The sequence below is a fragment of the Tiliqua scincoides genome, chromosome 1 (assembly GCF_035046505.1).
Source record: "Tiliqua scincoides isolate rTilSci1 chromosome 1, rTilSci1.hap2, whole genome shotgun sequence".
Classification (NCBI taxonomy): domain Eukaryota; kingdom Metazoa; phylum Chordata; class Lepidosauria; order Squamata; family Scincidae; genus Tiliqua; species Tiliqua scincoides.
Genome location: NC_089821.1, coordinates 31,313,556 through 31,333,024, shown reverse-complemented (window position 1 = coordinate 31,333,024; position 19,469 = coordinate 31,313,556). Strand labels below are relative to the sequence as shown.

Genomic DNA, 19,469 nt, shown 5'->3' with positions numbered 1-19,469 from the left:
GTACCAAAGCAAGAAGAGGCACAAGGTGCACCTTTTTGTGCTAGTATTTTAAACCTGAGATAGAGGTCTATGTTTTGCTGCCACTGTTTTATTAGTACACAAGACTTGTGCCTGAACTGTGGGGAAAAATTAATCCAACTTCTTAAAGTGCCCACCTCCAGATGTCTTAGCTCCATCTTCTGATTACACCCCTTGTTGGGACATTTCACAATCAGCGAGAGAATTTCCCTTTTCGCAAAGTTGTCAGGGAAGAGTTGATTTTCTAATAAAATTTCATTATCCACTGGACATTTATGGCCAGCATCCCTGTCAAAAAAGAAGAAAAAGAAATAAATTAACATATATTCCACCCCAGAATCTTTATGGCATAACTGACATCAGATTAATTGGAATTATCATATGCTTGATTGTAGTAAGTCTTCTTATACCCTCAGTCAGCACATACATAAAGGGTACTTTATGCTGGATTCTTCCATTTTCAGTTTTCCAAATTTCCTTATCTAGTGTACAAAAAAGCATTTTGCTTGTTGTAAGTTTCACTGTTACCTGCATATGACAAATAGTGCCCAAAACACATCTTTATTTGCCTACCATTAGGTAGCACTGTAGATGCGATACATATTTAATCGTTATCTTCACAGTCTGAAAACCCATGGGATAGATCGTTATTCTGTCACAGACTTGGAAACGAACCAGATGTACTGAGAGCACTGATGGCTAAAATAAAAAATTCCAATGCTTCATTGGCAACCTATGTCACCTGTGACAGAACATGGGTTTAAAATACATAGCCCATAAGCTAGATCCCATGGCTAGAAATACACCTTCCGTGACAAGAAGCCAAGGTGCCTCCAATCAACACTTTTTCTTCCTCCTCTACCACAGCTACAAGGGAAGGAATCAATAGCTGCTAAAGACAGAGCAAAGAAACAAATAGAGATTTAGTGTGTTGGGCTCCTTGATCAGTTCCGACACCCACAAATATGAGCTAGTTGGTTGAAGTGGAATGGAGGGGACACAAATTAACAGATAGCAGCAGGCATGACACATGGAATACATCTTGTATGACTTTCAGATAGGACAACAGCCAGTTAGTACTTTTTACAATCGTGAAATAATGGAAAGCACCCCAACTTTTGGGTTCCAGCCCATGAAATTCACAACTGCACTGAGACAGGATGAAATACAGGGAGAGTCCTTTTTCAATTGGGGGGGGGAGGAGGCTTACTCTCAAGATGTGATCAGTCAGCATACACTGGTTGCATATTTAACTTTAATTCTGAACCTCAAGAGGAACTTGTTCAAATGATTTTACTTTTTCTCAATGGAACCTCAAGAGGAACTTGTTCAAATGATTTTACTTTTTCTCAATGGAACAGGGAGTATGACTCAGGAGTCTACCACAAAAGAAGTGGAAAAACAGAGCAATCAAGAATAGTTTCAGCTCTCACATAACCTGTTACAAACATCTGCTTGACAGCACAGTTGAGGTAGCTGTTGAACCACAGTTGCCATAATAGCAAACAATTTCCAGTTGCAACACGCATACTATATCATAACTTGTACTCTGTGTGAGAATATTCAGCTTCCAATTTTAAATGCATAAAGACTATGCTTACCTATTAAAGTTGGAACCTGGTTATTTCTCCAATCTCTTCATTTTAAGCATTTGTATCATTATCATTATTTAGCACCATTACATACCACTACTCAAAGCAGTTCTCAACATTCTCAAAGCAGTTTACACAGCAAAAAAATAAGGCACTGAGACAGATGCTATGTCACAAAGAATAGGAATAGGTTTTTGCTCTGCATTCTTGTTTGCAAACACTTTTCAACAGGTCATGAATTGGACACCATATTTCTGAAGCTGCAAATCTTCAAATAACATCTCCATTCATTGTTAGAGTGAATTGATGGACTGCATTTATCTGCTTGTTCCCAAACATGGTAACCCTGGGAGGAAGCTTCTCTGGTGTATGTTGCCAGAAATCCACAACAAAATTTTCACGTTTAGTTCACAATGAATATGTTCAAGATCAGCATTTCTCAATGTTTGTCCCTCACTGTACCATTTTGCATGGTCCACCTACTAGAAGTAACATCGGAAGTAACTGGCGATGATGTAACTGGCCAGATTGGGAGGCCAGACATCAATAAGTGCTTCAGGCTGGATGGGAGGGTTTTTTGGAGTGCGCAAGAGGAACCTGCTGGAACTCTGCCTGCCAAGTCAAGCCTCCTGCTTGTTGTGTTGCATTGCTGGTCTCACTACCAGGCGGCAGGAGTCTGGGGATCCCATGGGTACCACCAGACACCACCTCAAGTACTGGTGGTACATATACCACTGGTTGAAAAACACTGTTCTAGATAGTTTCTGGTGCCAAACAGGAAGTAGTATATTATCAGTCCATAACAAACTATTTTAAAAAATGATGTAATGTTAGACAAAGGGAGCCACTTTGTCACTTCTCTTATAGCCTGCTATCTGTAAGTAGATTACTTACAGCCCAATCCTGAGCTGCCCAGGGCGCCCAGCCTCGGTGGCGCTGAGAATGGCTGCCACCAGATCCTGCGTGCCCCAGGCTACTGCGGGAGGCGCCTCAGGAGAAGGGGACTTTCGTCCCCTTCTCCCAGGTAAGGTAAGCAGCCCCACAATGTAAAGTAAAGGCATTCACGTAGGGTGCCGAGTCCTCCACGAGCGCCTTGGATCCTGCAGAGCGGAGCTCCACAGACCCACCTCCCTCCCTTCCCCAGCATTCCTCCCGCCCGCCCTCTCCCCAGGTCACACCTCCGTGTCACGCCTTCCTCCGTCTCTCCCCTCCCTGGAACGCCTCCTCCCTGCCTCCATGGCTCAGCGGTCCGTGAAACCGGCTGGCGCTGGGCTAGTACGGGCGGGAGCCCGGCAGTGAGGCTCGCTAACATGCCTTATGGCACGTTTGCGACAGTCGCAGTGGCACAGAGCCCAGGATTGGGCTCTTAGAGACCTCTTGAAAAATTCAGAGGGGCCATTCCTTCACTACCTTTAGCTTTATTAACAATACATGTTGGTCTTAACTTCAAGAAGGTAATACAGGCAATCAGTGGCAGAGACAGCATTGAATTCATTGGTTAGTTACTCCTGATTGAGCACTCAGATTGGTCAGATTGGCCTTGAGACATTTGCCCTAGAAGTACCAGAAATTTAAAACTGCTCCAAGTGACAATTCATATTTTGAAGGCATGTGACAAACTCAGTCACAGGAGGGACCTTGGTATCTGTGGGGATTCATTTCTGACTCCCCACAGATACTGAACCTGCAGATAACAAGATCTGCGGGGAGAGGGGTCCCTTAGAGGACATCTGGACGTGACCTGAAGTGCCTTCTGGTTGTATCCAGAGGTGTACTGGCACAGAGAGGCGGTATGCTTCCTCCACGCACCTCAAAACAACTCCAAGAAGCTTCTGAGACATATGCCTGGTTTTATGTAAAACCAGAAGCGCGTCCCCAAAGCTTCTGAGGCGAGTGGAGGCTGTGAGCAACCTCCATACACCTCAGAACAGCTCATGGGCATGACTAGAAGGAACATCTGGTTGTTTCGGGAGGTTGGCGAGGCCTTCCAGACATGGGTTTGGAACCTGCGGTAAGTCAAATCCATGGGTTCCAAATACACAGATGAGGAGGGCCCACTGTACTTCGTTCTGTACCAGCAAGCATACACAAGCTTCTTTCAACCACGTCCATTAATGCAGCTGCAATTAGTAGAATTTGTACAGTTTGATACCTTTGCCACCACCCTGGATTTGTTTTGCAACAAGCATCCCTTTACCTTATTGATTTGACAATGCAAGCCTTGCAGAAACGGTGCCCGCACGGTGTCTGCACTGCTTCCCGCAGAGCCATTAAACAGATGGGGCATTCGTATTTACTCTCCAGGGGTGGATCGAACTCCACGTCGTATCCTTGGGTCTCTTCCGTAAAAGAGTTTGAAAGTGTTCCACTGGTGCCATTGGTGACGCTGGCGCTGACGCTCTCTTCCTTGATTCCAGCGCTGCAGGCACTGGCCATGGCTGCACAACAGCCACTCTCTGGATCGCTGGCTTCAAAGCTGGAGTTACTATATAGTAGACTCATAGTAATTGCTAGGGTGTCAGAGGATGATCTGTGGGAAGGAGAGAGAGAGAGAGAGAGAGAATAAATAAATAAGCTTCAAGAGTCACGTTCCCAGCATCATACTACATTATTATGTTGTGACAGTTTTTCTAGAGCAAAAAGACAGATTTGCCTCCTCTAAAAATCAGATATTGCTTTTTTCTCTCAGGTGAGCCTCACATTTCTTCGGCTCTGTGACACGGCTGTACTGCTTCTTTCACAGCTGCCAAAGCTAACCCACCTCAAATCAGACTCTACCTTATTTCAAGTACCATATGTTGCGTGAGCAATCCACTTCCTAGCACTGAATTCTGTTTCAATTTCTGACTCTACTTCCAGGTTTTAGTTCTAAAATTAGTATTCACTGAAGAACCACCTTCTTCCATGCCCTTTTTACAAACACGATTTTTTAAGATAAGCCCCCCTTCCCTTAAAAAAAAAAAATTCTAGACCATCTGTCAGTGTCTCGGGTGGACCCGTGTCCGAGGCATTACAAAAAAAAATCTGGATGGACTCTGAAATACAAACACCAGCCTGCAATTGCCAGGAAAAGCATGCATGTACCTTGTGCAATTTGGAACATAAACGATCATATTGGGTATTGGAAAGGGATCGCTTTGGTTGAGTGTTGCAGCAGGCCTAGCCTATGCTTATGACACCTCTTGACATTGCTTTAAGTGAGCATTTTGGAATTCATTTTGCTTGAGTGATACTATTAAAAACATGATATTATTTAGTAGTCATCAGTTCCACCACTTTACCTTTGCCAGCCCTGTAGTTTATATTGACTGCGGCAGAATCCTTAGCGAAGGCTTCCAATTATTTGATAAGAACTTTTGGCCTCCTATCACTGAACAAGCAAAGCCAGACTGTAATACACTGACGGTGGCAGGAACTCTGTTATCAGACACAGCAATTCGTCTTGGAGTTGTGAGCAACAGGGCCTTCAATCAACCTATAAAACCCCTCTCAAAAGACAAGAAGATAAAAATGTGTTCTTCTGGACTGCCACAGAGCAGCTAGAAATATTACTAATCAGCAAAAGAAAGAGAGACACCCTATTTCTTTGCAGCCAAGAGATTACCCTCCCCCAAACCTGGCGCCCGAGTCATTTGCACCCCTTGCCCTTCTCAGGTACGCTACTGCCCCAGAGACCAGAACCATATCTGTGCCTTATTATTAATATTTTTTCTTTTCTTTCTTGGAAATTTGCTGTGGTCCAGCATTCAGTGGTTTGTGGACTGTCACCAGTCTATGGACCACCACTTTGAGCAGCACCGCTCTAGACTAGTGCAGAGAGAGCAACACTGCTCTCTATAGAACATGGGAGAAAATAAACAGATAAAGGAATATTAGCCAATATATGAATCTATTTTAAAGGCTTCACTTTATGACCAAAAATTACAAATGTGATTTATTGTATACATGGGTCATTCTGGTTCGCCCAGCTCCTAGACTTTTTCAGACACCAGGCATGTAGGCTGACAAAGAATCAAGCATCTTTAGCTTATTGGACAGAATGAAAAGTTGAAACGGAACCTTGTTTCTTCCTTAAGTTTGGAGAGAAACACACAGCCTTGCAGCATCTTTGGCAATGATAAAATGTAGCAGCTTTATTATTATCAACAGTATTTATATACTGCTTTTCAACAAAAAGTTTACAAAGCGGTTTACAGAGAAAATCAAGTATCTAATGGCTCCTGGTCCCAATAGGGCTCACAATCTAAAAAGATGCAAAAGAACTCCAACAGACAGCCACTAGAACAGACACTGCTGGGGTGAGGTGGGCCAGTTACTTTTCCCCCTGCTAAAAAGAGGAGCAACCACTTGAAAAAGAGCCTCTTACCCTGTTAGCAGGAGATGAACATCTCAATGTACATCCATACCTTTGTAAGTGGAAGCTGTGAAGGTTTGTTTCATGCAACTAACCTGCCTCCAATATCTTTAGAAAAGAGACTGATCTGATCAAAGTCAGTGGTTTTCTAATATTCTACCCACATCGACTTATCTGTGGCAGAACCTCTGCATGTTGTGGAGGATTCTGGAGCACATTCAACAGTGCATGCTTAGCTCATTTGTATGCTGACTCAACCTGCTTAACCCATTTCTGCCCAGCCCACAGGTGTACACATTTTATTCCTGTTGCATATGTGCAACATTGGGCAGAAATGGCTTAATTCAACTGCTATGCAGTATGAACCAAATACATGCCCCACCACTTTCCAGGGGCAGTCATTACAAGGAATTAGCTTGTCCACAATTAATAGGATGTCAGAGTCAGGAGAAACTTTGGAGATCATGAAGTCCATCCTCATGCTCAGTGAAAGCAACTACAACCCTCACATGTAGCAGAACTCAATGGGACTTACATGTACTGTATTCATGAGTATACATGTAAAGAATTGAGCAGTAAGGCACCTACATTTTTTCACATGAGCTGCTGGCCAAGGTGGTTTTCCCTATCCTGTACCTGTGCCTCTTATTATTATTATTATTATGTACTAACAAGTAGGACTTTACATTTGTCTCCACAGAACTTCATCAGCATAAGAAAAGCCCTGCTGGATCAGGCCATGGCCTATCTAGTCGAGTTTCCTGTATCTCACAGTGACCTACCAGATGCTTCAGGGAGCACACAACACAATAAAATACCTGTATCCTTTTGTCACATCCTTGCACCTGGTATTCAGAGACAGGCTACTTCTAAAACCCAGGGGTTGCACATAGCCATAATGGCTCGCAAGCTGAGATGGACTTTTCCTCCACAAATCTGCCCAATCCCTTCTTAAAGGCATCTAGGCCAGGTATCATCACCACATCCTGTGGCAAGGAATTCCACAGATTGGGTGGATTCCACCTGTTGGGTTAAAAGAAAATTATTTAGTCTGTTCTAACTCTCCCATCACTCAATTTTAGTGGATGTCTCTTGATTCTGGTGTTGTGCAAGACGGAAAAGAACTTCCCTCTATCCACCCAATGCATTATTTTATGATTTATCTCAATCATGACCCTGCCCCCACAAGCTTTCTTTCTTGACAGTTAGTTAGCTGGCAACCTTCAGTCCCAAAAGACTATGGTATCGCGCTCTGAATGGCGGTTTTGGAACAGCGTCTAGTGTGGCTGAAAAAGCTGATTCAGGAGTGACAATCCCTTTCACACTGGGAGCAAATGTAGTCTGTCCCTGGTCTGTCTCCCTGGCTATGGGCCTTCCTTCTTTGACTCTTTGCCTCAGTCTGCTGATCAAGTGTCTCTTCAAACTGGAAGAGGCCATGTTGCACAGCCTGCCTCCAAGTGGGCCGCTCAAAGGCCAGGGTTTCCCACCTATTGAGATCCATTCCTAAGGCCTTCTTGCAGATGTCCTTGTATCACAGCTGTGGTCTACCTGTAGGGCGCTTTCCCTGCACGAGTTATCCATAGAGGAGATGCTTTGGGATCCGGCCATCATCCATTCTCACAACATGACCGAGCCAACGCAGGCGTCTCTGTTTCAGCACTGCATACATGCTAGGGATTCCAGCTCGTTCTAGGACTGTGTTGTTTGGAACTTTGTCCTGCCAGGTGATGCCGAGGATGCTGACCGTAGAGCTCCAAATACTGAAGACTTTCCTTGTCAGGGAGGCGCCCCAGTCCACTGATCATTCTGATTACTCTCTTCTGCCTTCTCGCAGTGGGAGAAAACAAATGCAAAATAAGAATTGAGCATCTCTACTTGCTCTGTCATCTGTTACCACTTCCTCATCTTCTCCAAGCAGCAGGTCTACCACTTCCTTGACCCTTCTCTTCTTTTGGGCATAATAAAAACCTTTATTTAATGTTTCTGACATTCTGTGCTCTAGCCTTCCTGACACGATCCCTGCAGGTGTGTACTCTTTCTTTGTTAACTGTCCCTACTTCCTCTACATCTTCCTCTTGCTTTTCAACTCTTTAGAAAGCTCTTTTGGACAGCCACATGGATTTCCTTAGACTCTTCCAACTTTTCATCTCATGGGAACAGTTTGTTCTTGTTGCTTGGAGCTTCAGACCCACCAGCAGCAATCCCTGGACTCCCCTGCACACTCCATGTCAAACTCCCTTGGTTTATATTAACCTGTTTGCCTAAGAATCAAGGCTCGTATTAAGAAACCACCGAAGATATTCAGGAAGCAGAATACTTTGCATCTGTGTTTGAAGATACTTTCAACACAATCTGAAAACTACTGGTCTAAGACAACATAGTATGACAACAGGAAATTAAGTTTATAAAGCAAACCTAGGTTAGCAATGTTCCATTAAATTCAATGGGAGTGACAGCATTGTAGTCTTCTAATACCACTTAACGTCATTATTCTAAATGCTGCTTAAAGTCTTCCCCTTTCCTATTTTCCTCAAGTTTCAATTAAGGAATTGTTGGATAACTGCTAAAGAGATGATATAAAGTGAAAATAAACTCATTTTACAAGGACACAGAAGCAGACACTGTATACAATCCAATCTAACCATTTCTTCCAGTCCTTACAGGATTAGTCCAGTATGTTCCACCAGTGTGACTATTTCAAAAAGCAGCCAGAATGGCAAGTACTATTTGGTTTAAGAGGGAAATCCAGGCACTTCAAACCAACTCAGAGTCAAAACAGTTAGCATTCTGCTTCATCTTGGAAATCCCCAAAACCTCAGGATCTCAAAGTGAAAGGCAGAACTTTCAGCACAAAACTAGGACATTACCAGGAAAACTGCAAGTTTCTTCCTCACACCTGACTTCTCCTTGCCATGGTTTTGTATAGATCAGGTGAAGAACGTCCATTCTGTGCCTCAACTTGGCAACAGCACTGACAGAAAATACCACAATAGTTTCACAGGGTTAATATTGCTTTTTGCTTTTAAATAGTCTTTTCTGCTTTCTAATGCAAGACATGGTCATACATGGGTTTTACGTTTTATTTTAAAATAAAACTCATACACAACTTGGATGTAACTGAGGCTGTGTAATCTAAAAATATTTCTAGAATGCTGCCAATAAAAGTCTGAGAGCCCAATCCTGTGGTTAGCGGCACAGCTCCGTGCCGCTGAGCACAGTCACAAACACAGTAAGACACATTTGCTTGGCTCACTGCTGGGCTCCTGCCTGTGCTAGCCCAGCGCCGGTTCTGCTGCTTGGCAGTCTCCTGGACCGCTGGGCTGCAGAACGGCAGGCAGGGCAGGGATGGGGATGGGGAGGAGGCGTTCCAGGGAGGGGGGTCGGTGGGGGCAGAGAGAGGGCATGATGAGGCGGTGTGATGCAGGGAGGGGGGAAGGCTGGAGGTGTGCTGGGGGAGGGATGGGAGGCGGGTCCGTGGAGCCCTGCTCCGCAGGATCCAGGGCGCTCGGGTAGGGCTGTGTGTCCAACACAAGAGCCTTTACCTTACCGCCGACCTTTTGGTCGTTGGTAAAGTGAGTAGCCCCACTGCGGGGCTGCTTACCTTACTTGGGTGAAGGCGACGAACGTCCCCTTCTCCCGAGGTGCCTCCCGCGGTAGCATAGGAGGCGCTGGATTTGGCGGCAGGCCTCCTTGGTGCCGTTGAGCGTGGGCGCCCTGGGCAGCTCAGGACTGGACTGTGAATCAGCTGGTTTGATGTGTGTATGTGTGGGTATTTAAGTAGAAAAATGATGGTTTTCTCTACAGCAATTCCAGGTGAGGTGAGCAAGCTATCAATTTAGTACTCCTAAATAAGGCCAAGCTACTTTTGTACTAAGAATCAATTTAGTCTGCAAAGTCAACTCTCTTACTCAGACACTTTAGATGCTGTGAAATTATTTGCATTGCTTAGTTCTGAGGCAGCCAAGTTATCCCGGAGAAGAAATCAGACCAGTAGGAGCAGCATGTTTCATGAGCAGGCAAAAATGCTTTCAAAATGATGTTGGATTGAATTCAGATCAACTAGCCTATATTTCTGCATATATAGTCTAGGAAACAATTAAAAATTACTGCAAAATATACTGCATAATATTGCTAAGTCAGCCCCTTGTTCTGCCCATAGTCTCTCTTCTCTCCTCCTTTAGCACTTTGAGAATAATACAGACTGTTCACAGTAAAACAAAAGTATCTTGGAAGTTCTCAACAGCACTCAGGAAGAGAATTTTAGCATTCAAACAAACAGAAAAATATATAGCAATAGCTATCTTGTAAAACCCCCGTAGTAACTTCAATGACAAATGCTGCACACAACTGCTTCTCTTTCTGGGAATTCTCCAGATCAGTGGTTCTCAAACTGGTGGGTCGTGACCCACCAGCTTGTGGAAAGCTCCTCCTGTCCCTTTAAGGGGTGGGGGAGGGAGCGAGGGCAGCAATGCGATCCCCCCGGATTGCGTCACTAACAGTGGTGGAAGGGGACTGACTGCTTTGCCTACTGATGTGTTCAGGACATTGCAGGAGAAGCAGGGAGTCCCGTGCAGCCCTTTGCAAGGTTCCCTAAGTCTTAGAACGTTGGAAAAACATGCACACAAAGCACTTCCTTGTTGCAAACGCAAAGAGGAAATGCTTTGCGTTCACATTTTTCCAACCTTCTAAGACTCGGGAAGCCCTGCAGAGGGCTGCACGGGACTCCCTGCTTCTCCTGCAACATCCTGCACACACCAATAAGTAAAAACAGCTCTCTTCCACCCCCATTAGTGGGGTGGAAGGCAGTACCCACTGCCCTTGCCCCTTTCCCTGCAAAGACTTACCCTGGGAGTAAAGCTGGGAAGTTTGAGAACCACTGCTCCAGATGCGTTCCAGTTTTTCTTTCAATAGAGAGGAGCTTGTTTTCACAAGTGACGTCTTAGAAATACAGGTCCAACCTTGTTATACACGAATTTTTTATACATGGATTTGACTCCATGAATGGCCACTGCAAATGAGAAGGAATGTGCTGATCCCTGGAGAAGGGGAAAAAATGTAACCCTTTAGTTTAAAAATACTGCTTTTCTTACTGCTGTCGGGAGACAGTTATGTAAGTGATCATTCCATTCTTCAGCTGAGCCAGGCAAAGGCAGGGGATCCTATGTATTTGTAATTGCTGACTGCCTCTCTACAACAGTAAGAAAAGCTGTTTTTAAACTACAATTGCAAAGGGACACACTTTTTAATTTTTTTAAACTGCTTTTATTTAACACATTTTATGGTATCAGCAGGGAGTACAAGAATCAAATGCCTGAGGATGCCGGGGCACAACCTTATTACATTAAGAGCAATGGAGGGGCAAGAAACCTGGAAGTGGGTCATTAATTTTTCCCCCACTGTTTTTTTATCCACTGACTTTTTTTATCCACGAGGGGTTCCGGAACGGAACCCTAGTGGATAATGAGGGATGACCTGTATTGTATAGAATATAGACAACCCTTCTATTATGCACACTCTTTTTTCTTAAGGAATGCCTTGAAAAGAAATGCATCCTTTTATCTGATGCATCAAACTCTGTGTGCTTAATCTAGTACAGAGAATTCAAATACTTTCTATTGCCTTAATTACTAACTAAAGGTAAATAATACATTTAAATTTCAAAATACAACATCAGGAAAAATTTCACTTCAAAAATTATTATTTGAGCATCCTCGTTTATGCCATTAAACTCTAAATTACAAACTTGTATCACTGGCACTGCAGTTATATTCACTTAGAGTAGGCTCAATGAAATTCTTTGCCTCTGAATAGGCATGCACAGTTTGCAACAGCAGAATGTTTACTACTCAGGGTTTTCTTCCATCTTCTTGCAGTTATACTGACATTGGTATCTATATTTGAGATAAAAGATATTGAGACAATTATAAGTCCTGATTCGCAAATTATGGGATGGTATCCTCCCCTCCAAAATAAACAAACAGCCACCTGTGCATAACTAGAAACACAGAAGCACCTACCCAAGCTGTGAATAAACCAATCCTGCATCCAGTACATACACATTTGTTGCTACTTGTCTTTCCATACATCAGTGGGGTTATGGTACCTTATACAGATGCAGTAAAACGCAAAAATAATCATTTGCTATTCCGTAGATCAATCCACAGCATATGAGCCTATACCACTGGGCTCTTGATGTACTGCATGCTTTGACAAGATTAAATTTCTGCTGGGGGTTCTTGCCATTAAGGGAAATCCCAAAATTTGTTTAATATGAAGACAGCTGGTAAGTTTCAATTTCTGTTTCAATATACACAAGAGAAGAGAAAGCACTTTTCATTATGCAGGTCTCCCTGTTGCCTTGTGGTGGTTATTTTTAAGATGCTATAGTGATTATGGCTTGTTTCAGTTGTTCCATCATTCATCTGGATATTCAAGCATTTATTTAAGCCAGTTTTGAACAAACTTTCATTACCTAGCTACTTCAGGTAGACTGTCTGTAGAACCTGGACATTGAAATACCAAGTAGGGAGTTCTGAGGGAAAAAGAACCAAGTTTCATACTCATCTGTTTGCCCAACCTCCTTGTCCCCCTACTCTGCTATTACTAAGCCAAAGAAAAAGGACAGGAAATGACACATATTCTTGAACTTTGCCTTCCCGTCCTTCCTATCTTTGCATTCTTTCTAGAATGCCATGCATGTGGATGGTGCTATACATGTCTCTAACATAGTATCAATTTAAAAAGTGGAAAAAGAATAGAACATCTCTTATATCATCATGGTTGGCTGATGACGTGCTCCAAGGACTCGCTCCTATAACTAGCTTTGAGTACTTATATAATTTATGTAAAACAATGTTAGGTGTTCCTCCTATAAAGCAGTGTTCTTCAACCTTGGCGATGGGACCCCACTGGGGTCGCAAAGCCTCAGTTGTGACGTCCCGGCAATGTAAGGGAACAAAAAAGGTTGATGATCACTGGACTAGAGCACCACCAGGTAAAGGGGGAGGCAGCTGGTGTACCCCTTCAGGTACAAGGAGGCTGCATCCCAGTCCTGTTCAGTACTTTAGCAATTGTGCTAAAATAACTTTCACTAGTGCCAGGCTTCATAGTAACTTTTTCTTTTGTCTTTAACATTTGGTTACAGCAAACAATGCTGGGAGGACATTACGAGGGCAGGGAGTAGACAGTGACAGGGGGTGGGGTGAATGGGGTGTGGGATCAAGAATGGGGTCCCCAGTCTTGTGCTTTATTTATTCATTCATTTGGGTCGTCACACAAAAAAGGTTGAAGACCACTGCTATAAAGAACGGGAATGAAGTCCCTTTGTAGAGTGAAAGTCAAAGATTCCTATAGATTCTAATTAGATTATGCTAGGTTCACTATCTATTACAATCAGCTTGCCACAACACTAACTTTTACAGGGCAATAACTTAACACTCTGGCTCATTTCTCCATTAGGTAATTCAGGAAATGTATGGGGATTAGAAATTATTCCACAATTTACTTACACATTTGTTGTTACTTGTCTTTCCCTACTCCACTGGAATTATGTGGTGTCCTATGCCTCAATGCAACTTAACAGGCTCACCAAAAAATCTCACATACAAACCCCAAAGATTGATTCAAAAATTAGTTTACCTACCACTTTCAAAGTAATTCGTGATCTTTAGGACTGAAGGCATGTTTGCCTTACTACAGATCATAACAAGTCACAGTTAAAACACATTTTCAGTTTTTAAAACTTTGTAAGATTGAATGGGGTAGATAACACACTACAGTAGTTTTGCTCCAGTCTTGCCCATGGCAACCTGATACAACTATAACTACAAAATGCAGAATACAACAGATGATATGATAACAGATACTGGGGAGGAGAAGGGGAATGTGTACGAAGGATGTCTCAAGGCCTCCTGTGTGAAGATTCTGCTTCCTATCCTTCCATCTGCTCATAAACAAGCAAAATAGCTGCAGCAGCAGTCAAGATATCCATCAAGAAATAGCTCTCATACTTGCAAAGATTTCCTAAGCTCTAAGCAACCACATCTACAACAATTATCCTTTATTATGAATAATTCTTATCCAACACAGACAATGAAGTGAAAAATTTAATATCCACTTGCAAGTGTTTCATGATCTTTGAAAACATCTCCCATATTGCATCTTACAAGTGAAGGATATGGAAGAAGACAGACTATTATGTAAAGGCTGAACGACATAAGGCTGCATTGAAGTCTAAATTCTTAAGAGCTCAGTCTTGCACTGTCCCAATTAATGACACGGAAGTTTCTCTATGCACAACAGCAGGTAATGACTACTAGTTGGCCAAATCTTTTGCAAACCATAACACTGGATTTTCCTGCAAAACACTACTGGATGTAGGGCAAAGACATACAACTTTTGAAAGCTGGCATCTATCTCCACCCAACAGAAAGGGATGAAGTGAGAATGTGTGTGGACAGTGTAAAAAGAACAAAAATAGCAGCAGCTTAAAAAAAAAAGACAAGCTTTGATCTAAGAGAGACAGAGGAAGGAAAATTAAGAGAGAGCTGGGAGCTCGAGGTGCCTTTCAGAGTGCAGGAGTACCTCTTTGGGAACTGAAGCAACTTGTTATTTCTTGTAGGAGTGCTGTGCTATCTACCTTCATCTAATACTCCTTTTTTATTTTTGTAAATAAACACAAAATTACAAAGACAGCCTAAGTGCCCAAAGATTTCCCATCAAAAAGAAGTCATAATCTGGTCCGCACTGCCCTGGATCTTCTCAGGAGGTTGAGAACATATGCAAAATTGATCCAACCATCCAGAGATTTACTATGGCAAAGTGGTGAGATGTGTCTCTTAGCCCAATCCAGCACAGCAACTTATATAGTACTCTAGATCCATGCCTTATTATCATCCAGATGAACATGTTATAAGCACAGAGCAGGGCTAAGGAACATGCCAAATTTAGAAATGTACAGCTCGGTCCAGTGACTCAATCTCTACATCACTGGAAAAAAACAGAAGGCAGCCCTAGCTATTCTGACCTGGAGGAAAATGATTTATTGAGCCCTTACCTACATGATTCAGTCAGATTCAGTCAGATTCAGTTAGAACTGATTCAGTTAGAACTGAACTGTAAAGCAAAATCACAGTGGTTTCATACCATGCTATTCATAGTAAGCTGCGCTGAGGAAAAAATTCTTAAAATAATGATAAAACTATACACATATCTACAGCAAACCTTGAGAAGCACAGTGAGCAATTGAGAAGCAAGTCTTCCAGAAACAGAGAGGCCTCCAACTAGGGATCTATTCAGTAAGGATCTGGAATGTGCATATTGGAAACCAGAGGTAAAGGGGAAAGCATCAAAGGCTTCCAGAGACTTTAAGATGATAAGCAGCATGCCAATTTAAAATTAAAATGAAATACAAAGCATGTTAAACAAAGAGAAAGGAAAAGGCACAAAGAATTTGGGACAAAAGTATAAGCAGCTACTCTGAAAGATGAACACTTGAAAAGAGAACGCAAGTCTTGGCTCCAAAACATGATTTAGGCTTTAGGGCTCAGGTCTGAAGCACATATCATTCAAACAAAGGAGGTGTCTTCTTTCCTTCACTATTTCATCATCACAACCAGACCAGACCCCTTTAGAAACTTGGACTAGGGTGAGCAGGGGTGGTCTTCTAGAACAGTATCAGTAACTGAGCTTCTTGACAGCCTTATAACCAGAGCTTCTTCTTCTTTTTTTTTTAAGCCACCGAACACCAATTCATTTTAAGGGACTAGCAGCACGTGATGCACAGCAGAGAAGCAAAAACAAACCACAAACATAAAAAATAAAAAGAACCTAGTTTCTGAACCCTTTGTGCACTCCAAGACCTCAAAATGAGAGAGACAGAGCAGACACACAGAGTGAGGAAAGTGGCGAGGGAATAAAGTTGGAAAGGATTATGCCTGGGCCTGGGAAATCAAGCAAGAGAAGAATTGGGTGAAAAAGGTCATTTGTCTCATAGTTTCAATCATTCCATTTCAAAAATGCTTCTGTATGTCACTGCAAATAAAGGAAGACAAAACGCAAAACACCACCACCTGCTCTTTCCAAAATCCACTAGAAGACTGTTTCTTTCAAGGAAGGCTAACTTCAAGAGGGCTGTTCCTGGCCTGTAGTCCCACTCCTGAGCTTGCTACAGTAGAGTGTCAGCTGCCCTTCCGACAGACTCTGAACCCTCTAGAACAGGGGTGTCCAAAGTTTGTGGCAGGTGGGCCACATCATCTCTCTGACTCTGTGTCGGGGGCCAGGGGAAAAAAAAGAATAAATTTACATTTAAAATTTGAATAAATTTACATAAGTTTACAGAAATTAATATACTAGAGGTGGAACTTATATGAATGAATGAAAGTCTTGTAATAGCTCAAGGCTTATAAAAGGCCTTGCACAAAGCAAGGCTGGCCTTTTCTTTGCTGCCGCTACTGCATCACAGACATGAAACAGCAAGCAGTGGTGGGAGCCCTCATCCCACAGCTCATGTGAGAGGTCAAACAGTTGCCCTCATGCTGAGAGCAGTTGCGTCGGGCCAGTGCGGGGTCCAACAACTCTCTGGAGGGCCAGAGGCTCATTGGAGACTGGGGGCTCCCTGAGGGCCACATTGAGAGACCTCGAGGGCCGCATGTGGCCCCAGGGACAGGGTTTGGGCACCCCTGCTCTAGAATAGCGATACTTAATGTTTGCTCCCCACCATACCACTTCATATAGTCTACCTATTGGGAGTACCGCTGGAAGTAACTGGCAATGATGTCATTGCCAGTTACTTCTGGATTGGGAGGTCAGATGTGATGCAACAAACACAAGTAAGAGGGTCAGGGTGGATGAGAGGGCTTTTTCTAGCACACTAAAAGCACACACTAGAGCTTTGCTTGCTGAACCTCCCCTGTAAGTCCCATTATAGTCAATAGGGCTTACTCCCAGGTAAATGCTTGTCATTGTTGCATTGCTGGCCTCACTGCCAGGTGGTGGTGGTCTGGGGGTTCTGCATGTACCACTGAACAACACCTTAAGTATCACTGGTGGTACATAAGAGTCTTGCTGGATCAGGCCCATGGCCCATCTAGTCCAGTTTCCTGTATTTCACAGTGGCCCAGCAGATGCCTCATTGAGAACACCTTGCATCCTACTACCACTTCCCTGCATCAAGCATTCTGTTGACCTTCGCACCCTCCAATGAAGACGTCAGCCTGAGGCTTGGGCTACTTTATTAAACACAAGTGACCAGTTTTTAAAACATGAAACCTACTGAACACACCTTCTCTTCCTAGCTAATCTGGGGTAAGTGAAGAAAACTGCCGTCCAAGGCCAATTCAAAAGATAACAGAAAATGCCGACCCGGCCCTCATGAAGAGCGACCAGCCAATCTCACACTGCACATACCCATCATGGCTTATAACCTGTGATGGAGTTTTTCTTCAGAACAGCAGTTCTCAACATTTGTTGCCTGCTGCACCACTTCACAAGGCCTTCCCATTGGAACTATCACCAGAAATAACTTCTGGGTTGGGAGGCCAAATATGTGACTAGCAAGAAGCTCAGAGTGGACAGGAGGGCTTTTTTGAGCACACGAAAAGCACGCTTTGGAGCTCTGTCTATCAAACCAAGCCTCCTACGGCTGTCTGTTGTGTTGCATCCCTGGGCGGCCCTCCTATTAGGTGACAGGCGTCCAGGAGGCTGAAAAGCACACTTTGGAGCTCTGTTTACAAAACTTCCTACTGCTGTCTGTTGAGTCGTGTCTCTGGGTGGCCTTGCTGCTGGGTGGCAGGTGTCCGGGGCGCCCACAAATACCACCAGACTTTACATTGATGGTACCCATACCACTGATTGAGAAACACTGCGAGTCCAGAAATCTGTCCAACCCCCTTTTTTAAAGGCATCTAGGCCAGGCATCATCACCGCATCCTGAGGCAAGGAGTTCCAGAGTTGTGGAAGTTTTTGAGTTCCACGGAGTACGAGTACCACTGGTTAAGAAATGTTTCCCTAGAAAGAAAGAAGTGCTCTCTCTCTCTCAGTTCACATGAACACACCGTTCAGCCATAAGGGCAGCAGGGAACCCAGTGGGGTCTGGATGGAGGCAAAGTTCCTGAGATAACCTGACGGCTGAAGCCAAACAGAGGACACTCTCAAAGCATACTAGCACTCGGTGCTTCAAACACCCTCCCACTAGCCTGCACTCCAGTGCCTCAGAAGGGGGCAGTGAACACAGGGTTGAACATAACATAAGAAGAGCCCCGCTGGATCAAGCCAAAGGCCCATCTGGTTCCGCTTCCTGCATCTCACAGTGGCCCATCGGATGCCTCAGGGAGCATACAAGACCACAAGAGAACTGCATCCTGGTGCCCTCCCTCGCATCTGGCATTCTGGGGCAGCCCACTTCTGAAACCAAGAGGTTGCACATACCCATCCTGGCTTGTAACCTGTGATGGACTTTTCCTCCAGAAATCTGACCAACTCCCTCTTTAAAGGCACCCAGGCCAGACATCATCACCACGTACTGTGGCAGGGAATTCCACAGGCTAACCACACGCTACTTCTAAAACCAGGAGGCTGCACATACCCATCACTGGCTTGGCACCTATGATGGACTTTTCCTCCCAGAAACCTGTCCAGTCCCCTTTGGAAGGCTCCCAGGCCAGGTGCCATCCCACATCCTGTGGCAGGGAGTTCACAGGGTAACCATACGCTGGGTCAAGAGAGCAACCCCCCCTCCTGGCCACGACACGTGTGGAGGTCACGTCTGAAGGCAGCCCGGTGAAGGCGCTGAGGCTGCCCTCCTAGCCACACTTGCCTGGGAGCAGGCCCCATGGGACCCAGTGGGACTTACTTCCGAGCAGACAGGCGCTGGGCTGGGCTGAGGACAGGCCAGGGCGGCCCCAGGTGGCCCCTCCGCAGCCCCACCCGCTCGCTGCCACCCCGGAGGGGGGAAGCCCGCGCTTACCTCCGCCCGACTGTCACGTCTCAGCGGCGCCTCATCGACGGGTGCGGACGAGGGACACGCAGGGGGAGGCACCACCGCGCGCGCCCAGCACCGGAATTTCCGCCTCCGTCAGCGGCGCAGCGAAACCGGAAGCTGCGTAGGAGGGAGAGCCCCACTTTCGGCTCCCTTCCTGAGGTGGTGGCGCTGCTGCAAACAGCGCGGTAGCGCCACCGGGCGTCCAGGCGGAGGAAGTGCAGCCCTGCGCTCTCCCCTCCAGCCACCTCCTGGGTCTTCTGGTCTCTTGGGGGGGAGCATGAACTGCTTGGCAGGTCTTTTTTGGAGGGGACGGGACTTTTTTTCTTTCTTTTGCAATAAAAATTGTACAAAGAAAAAAGTGTTTCACAGAATAAGGGCCCAATCCCTATGCATGTGTCTACTCAGAAGTAGGTCCCATTATAGTCAATGGGGCTTACTCCCAGGTAAGTGAGAGGACTGCAGCCTGAGAGCACAATCCTATGCTTGTCTACTCAGAAGTAAGTCCCATTATAGTCAATGGGGCTTA

General features: G+C 44.6%; 1 protein-coding gene across 1 annotated transcript in view; it reads right to left on the bottom strand.

Moving 5' to 3' along the window:
* The window catches only part of TRAF6 (TNF receptor associated factor 6), a 30,839-nt gene extending 11,825 nt beyond the window's left edge, over window positions 1–19,014 (bottom strand). The window contains exons 1-3 of the mRNA XM_066610094.1: window positions 18,929–19,014; window positions 3,808–4,140; window positions 156–306 (exon numbers count right to left, since the gene is read on the bottom strand). Of these exons, the coding sequence (XP_066466191.1) occupies window positions 156–306; window positions 3,808–4,112 (456 nt within the window). The 5' untranslated portion in view covers window positions 4,113–4,140; window positions 18,929–19,014. The remainder of the gene's footprint in view (window positions 1–155; window positions 307–3,807; window positions 4,141–18,928) is intronic.
* Between the last annotated feature and the right edge of the window lie 455 nt (window positions 19,015–19,469).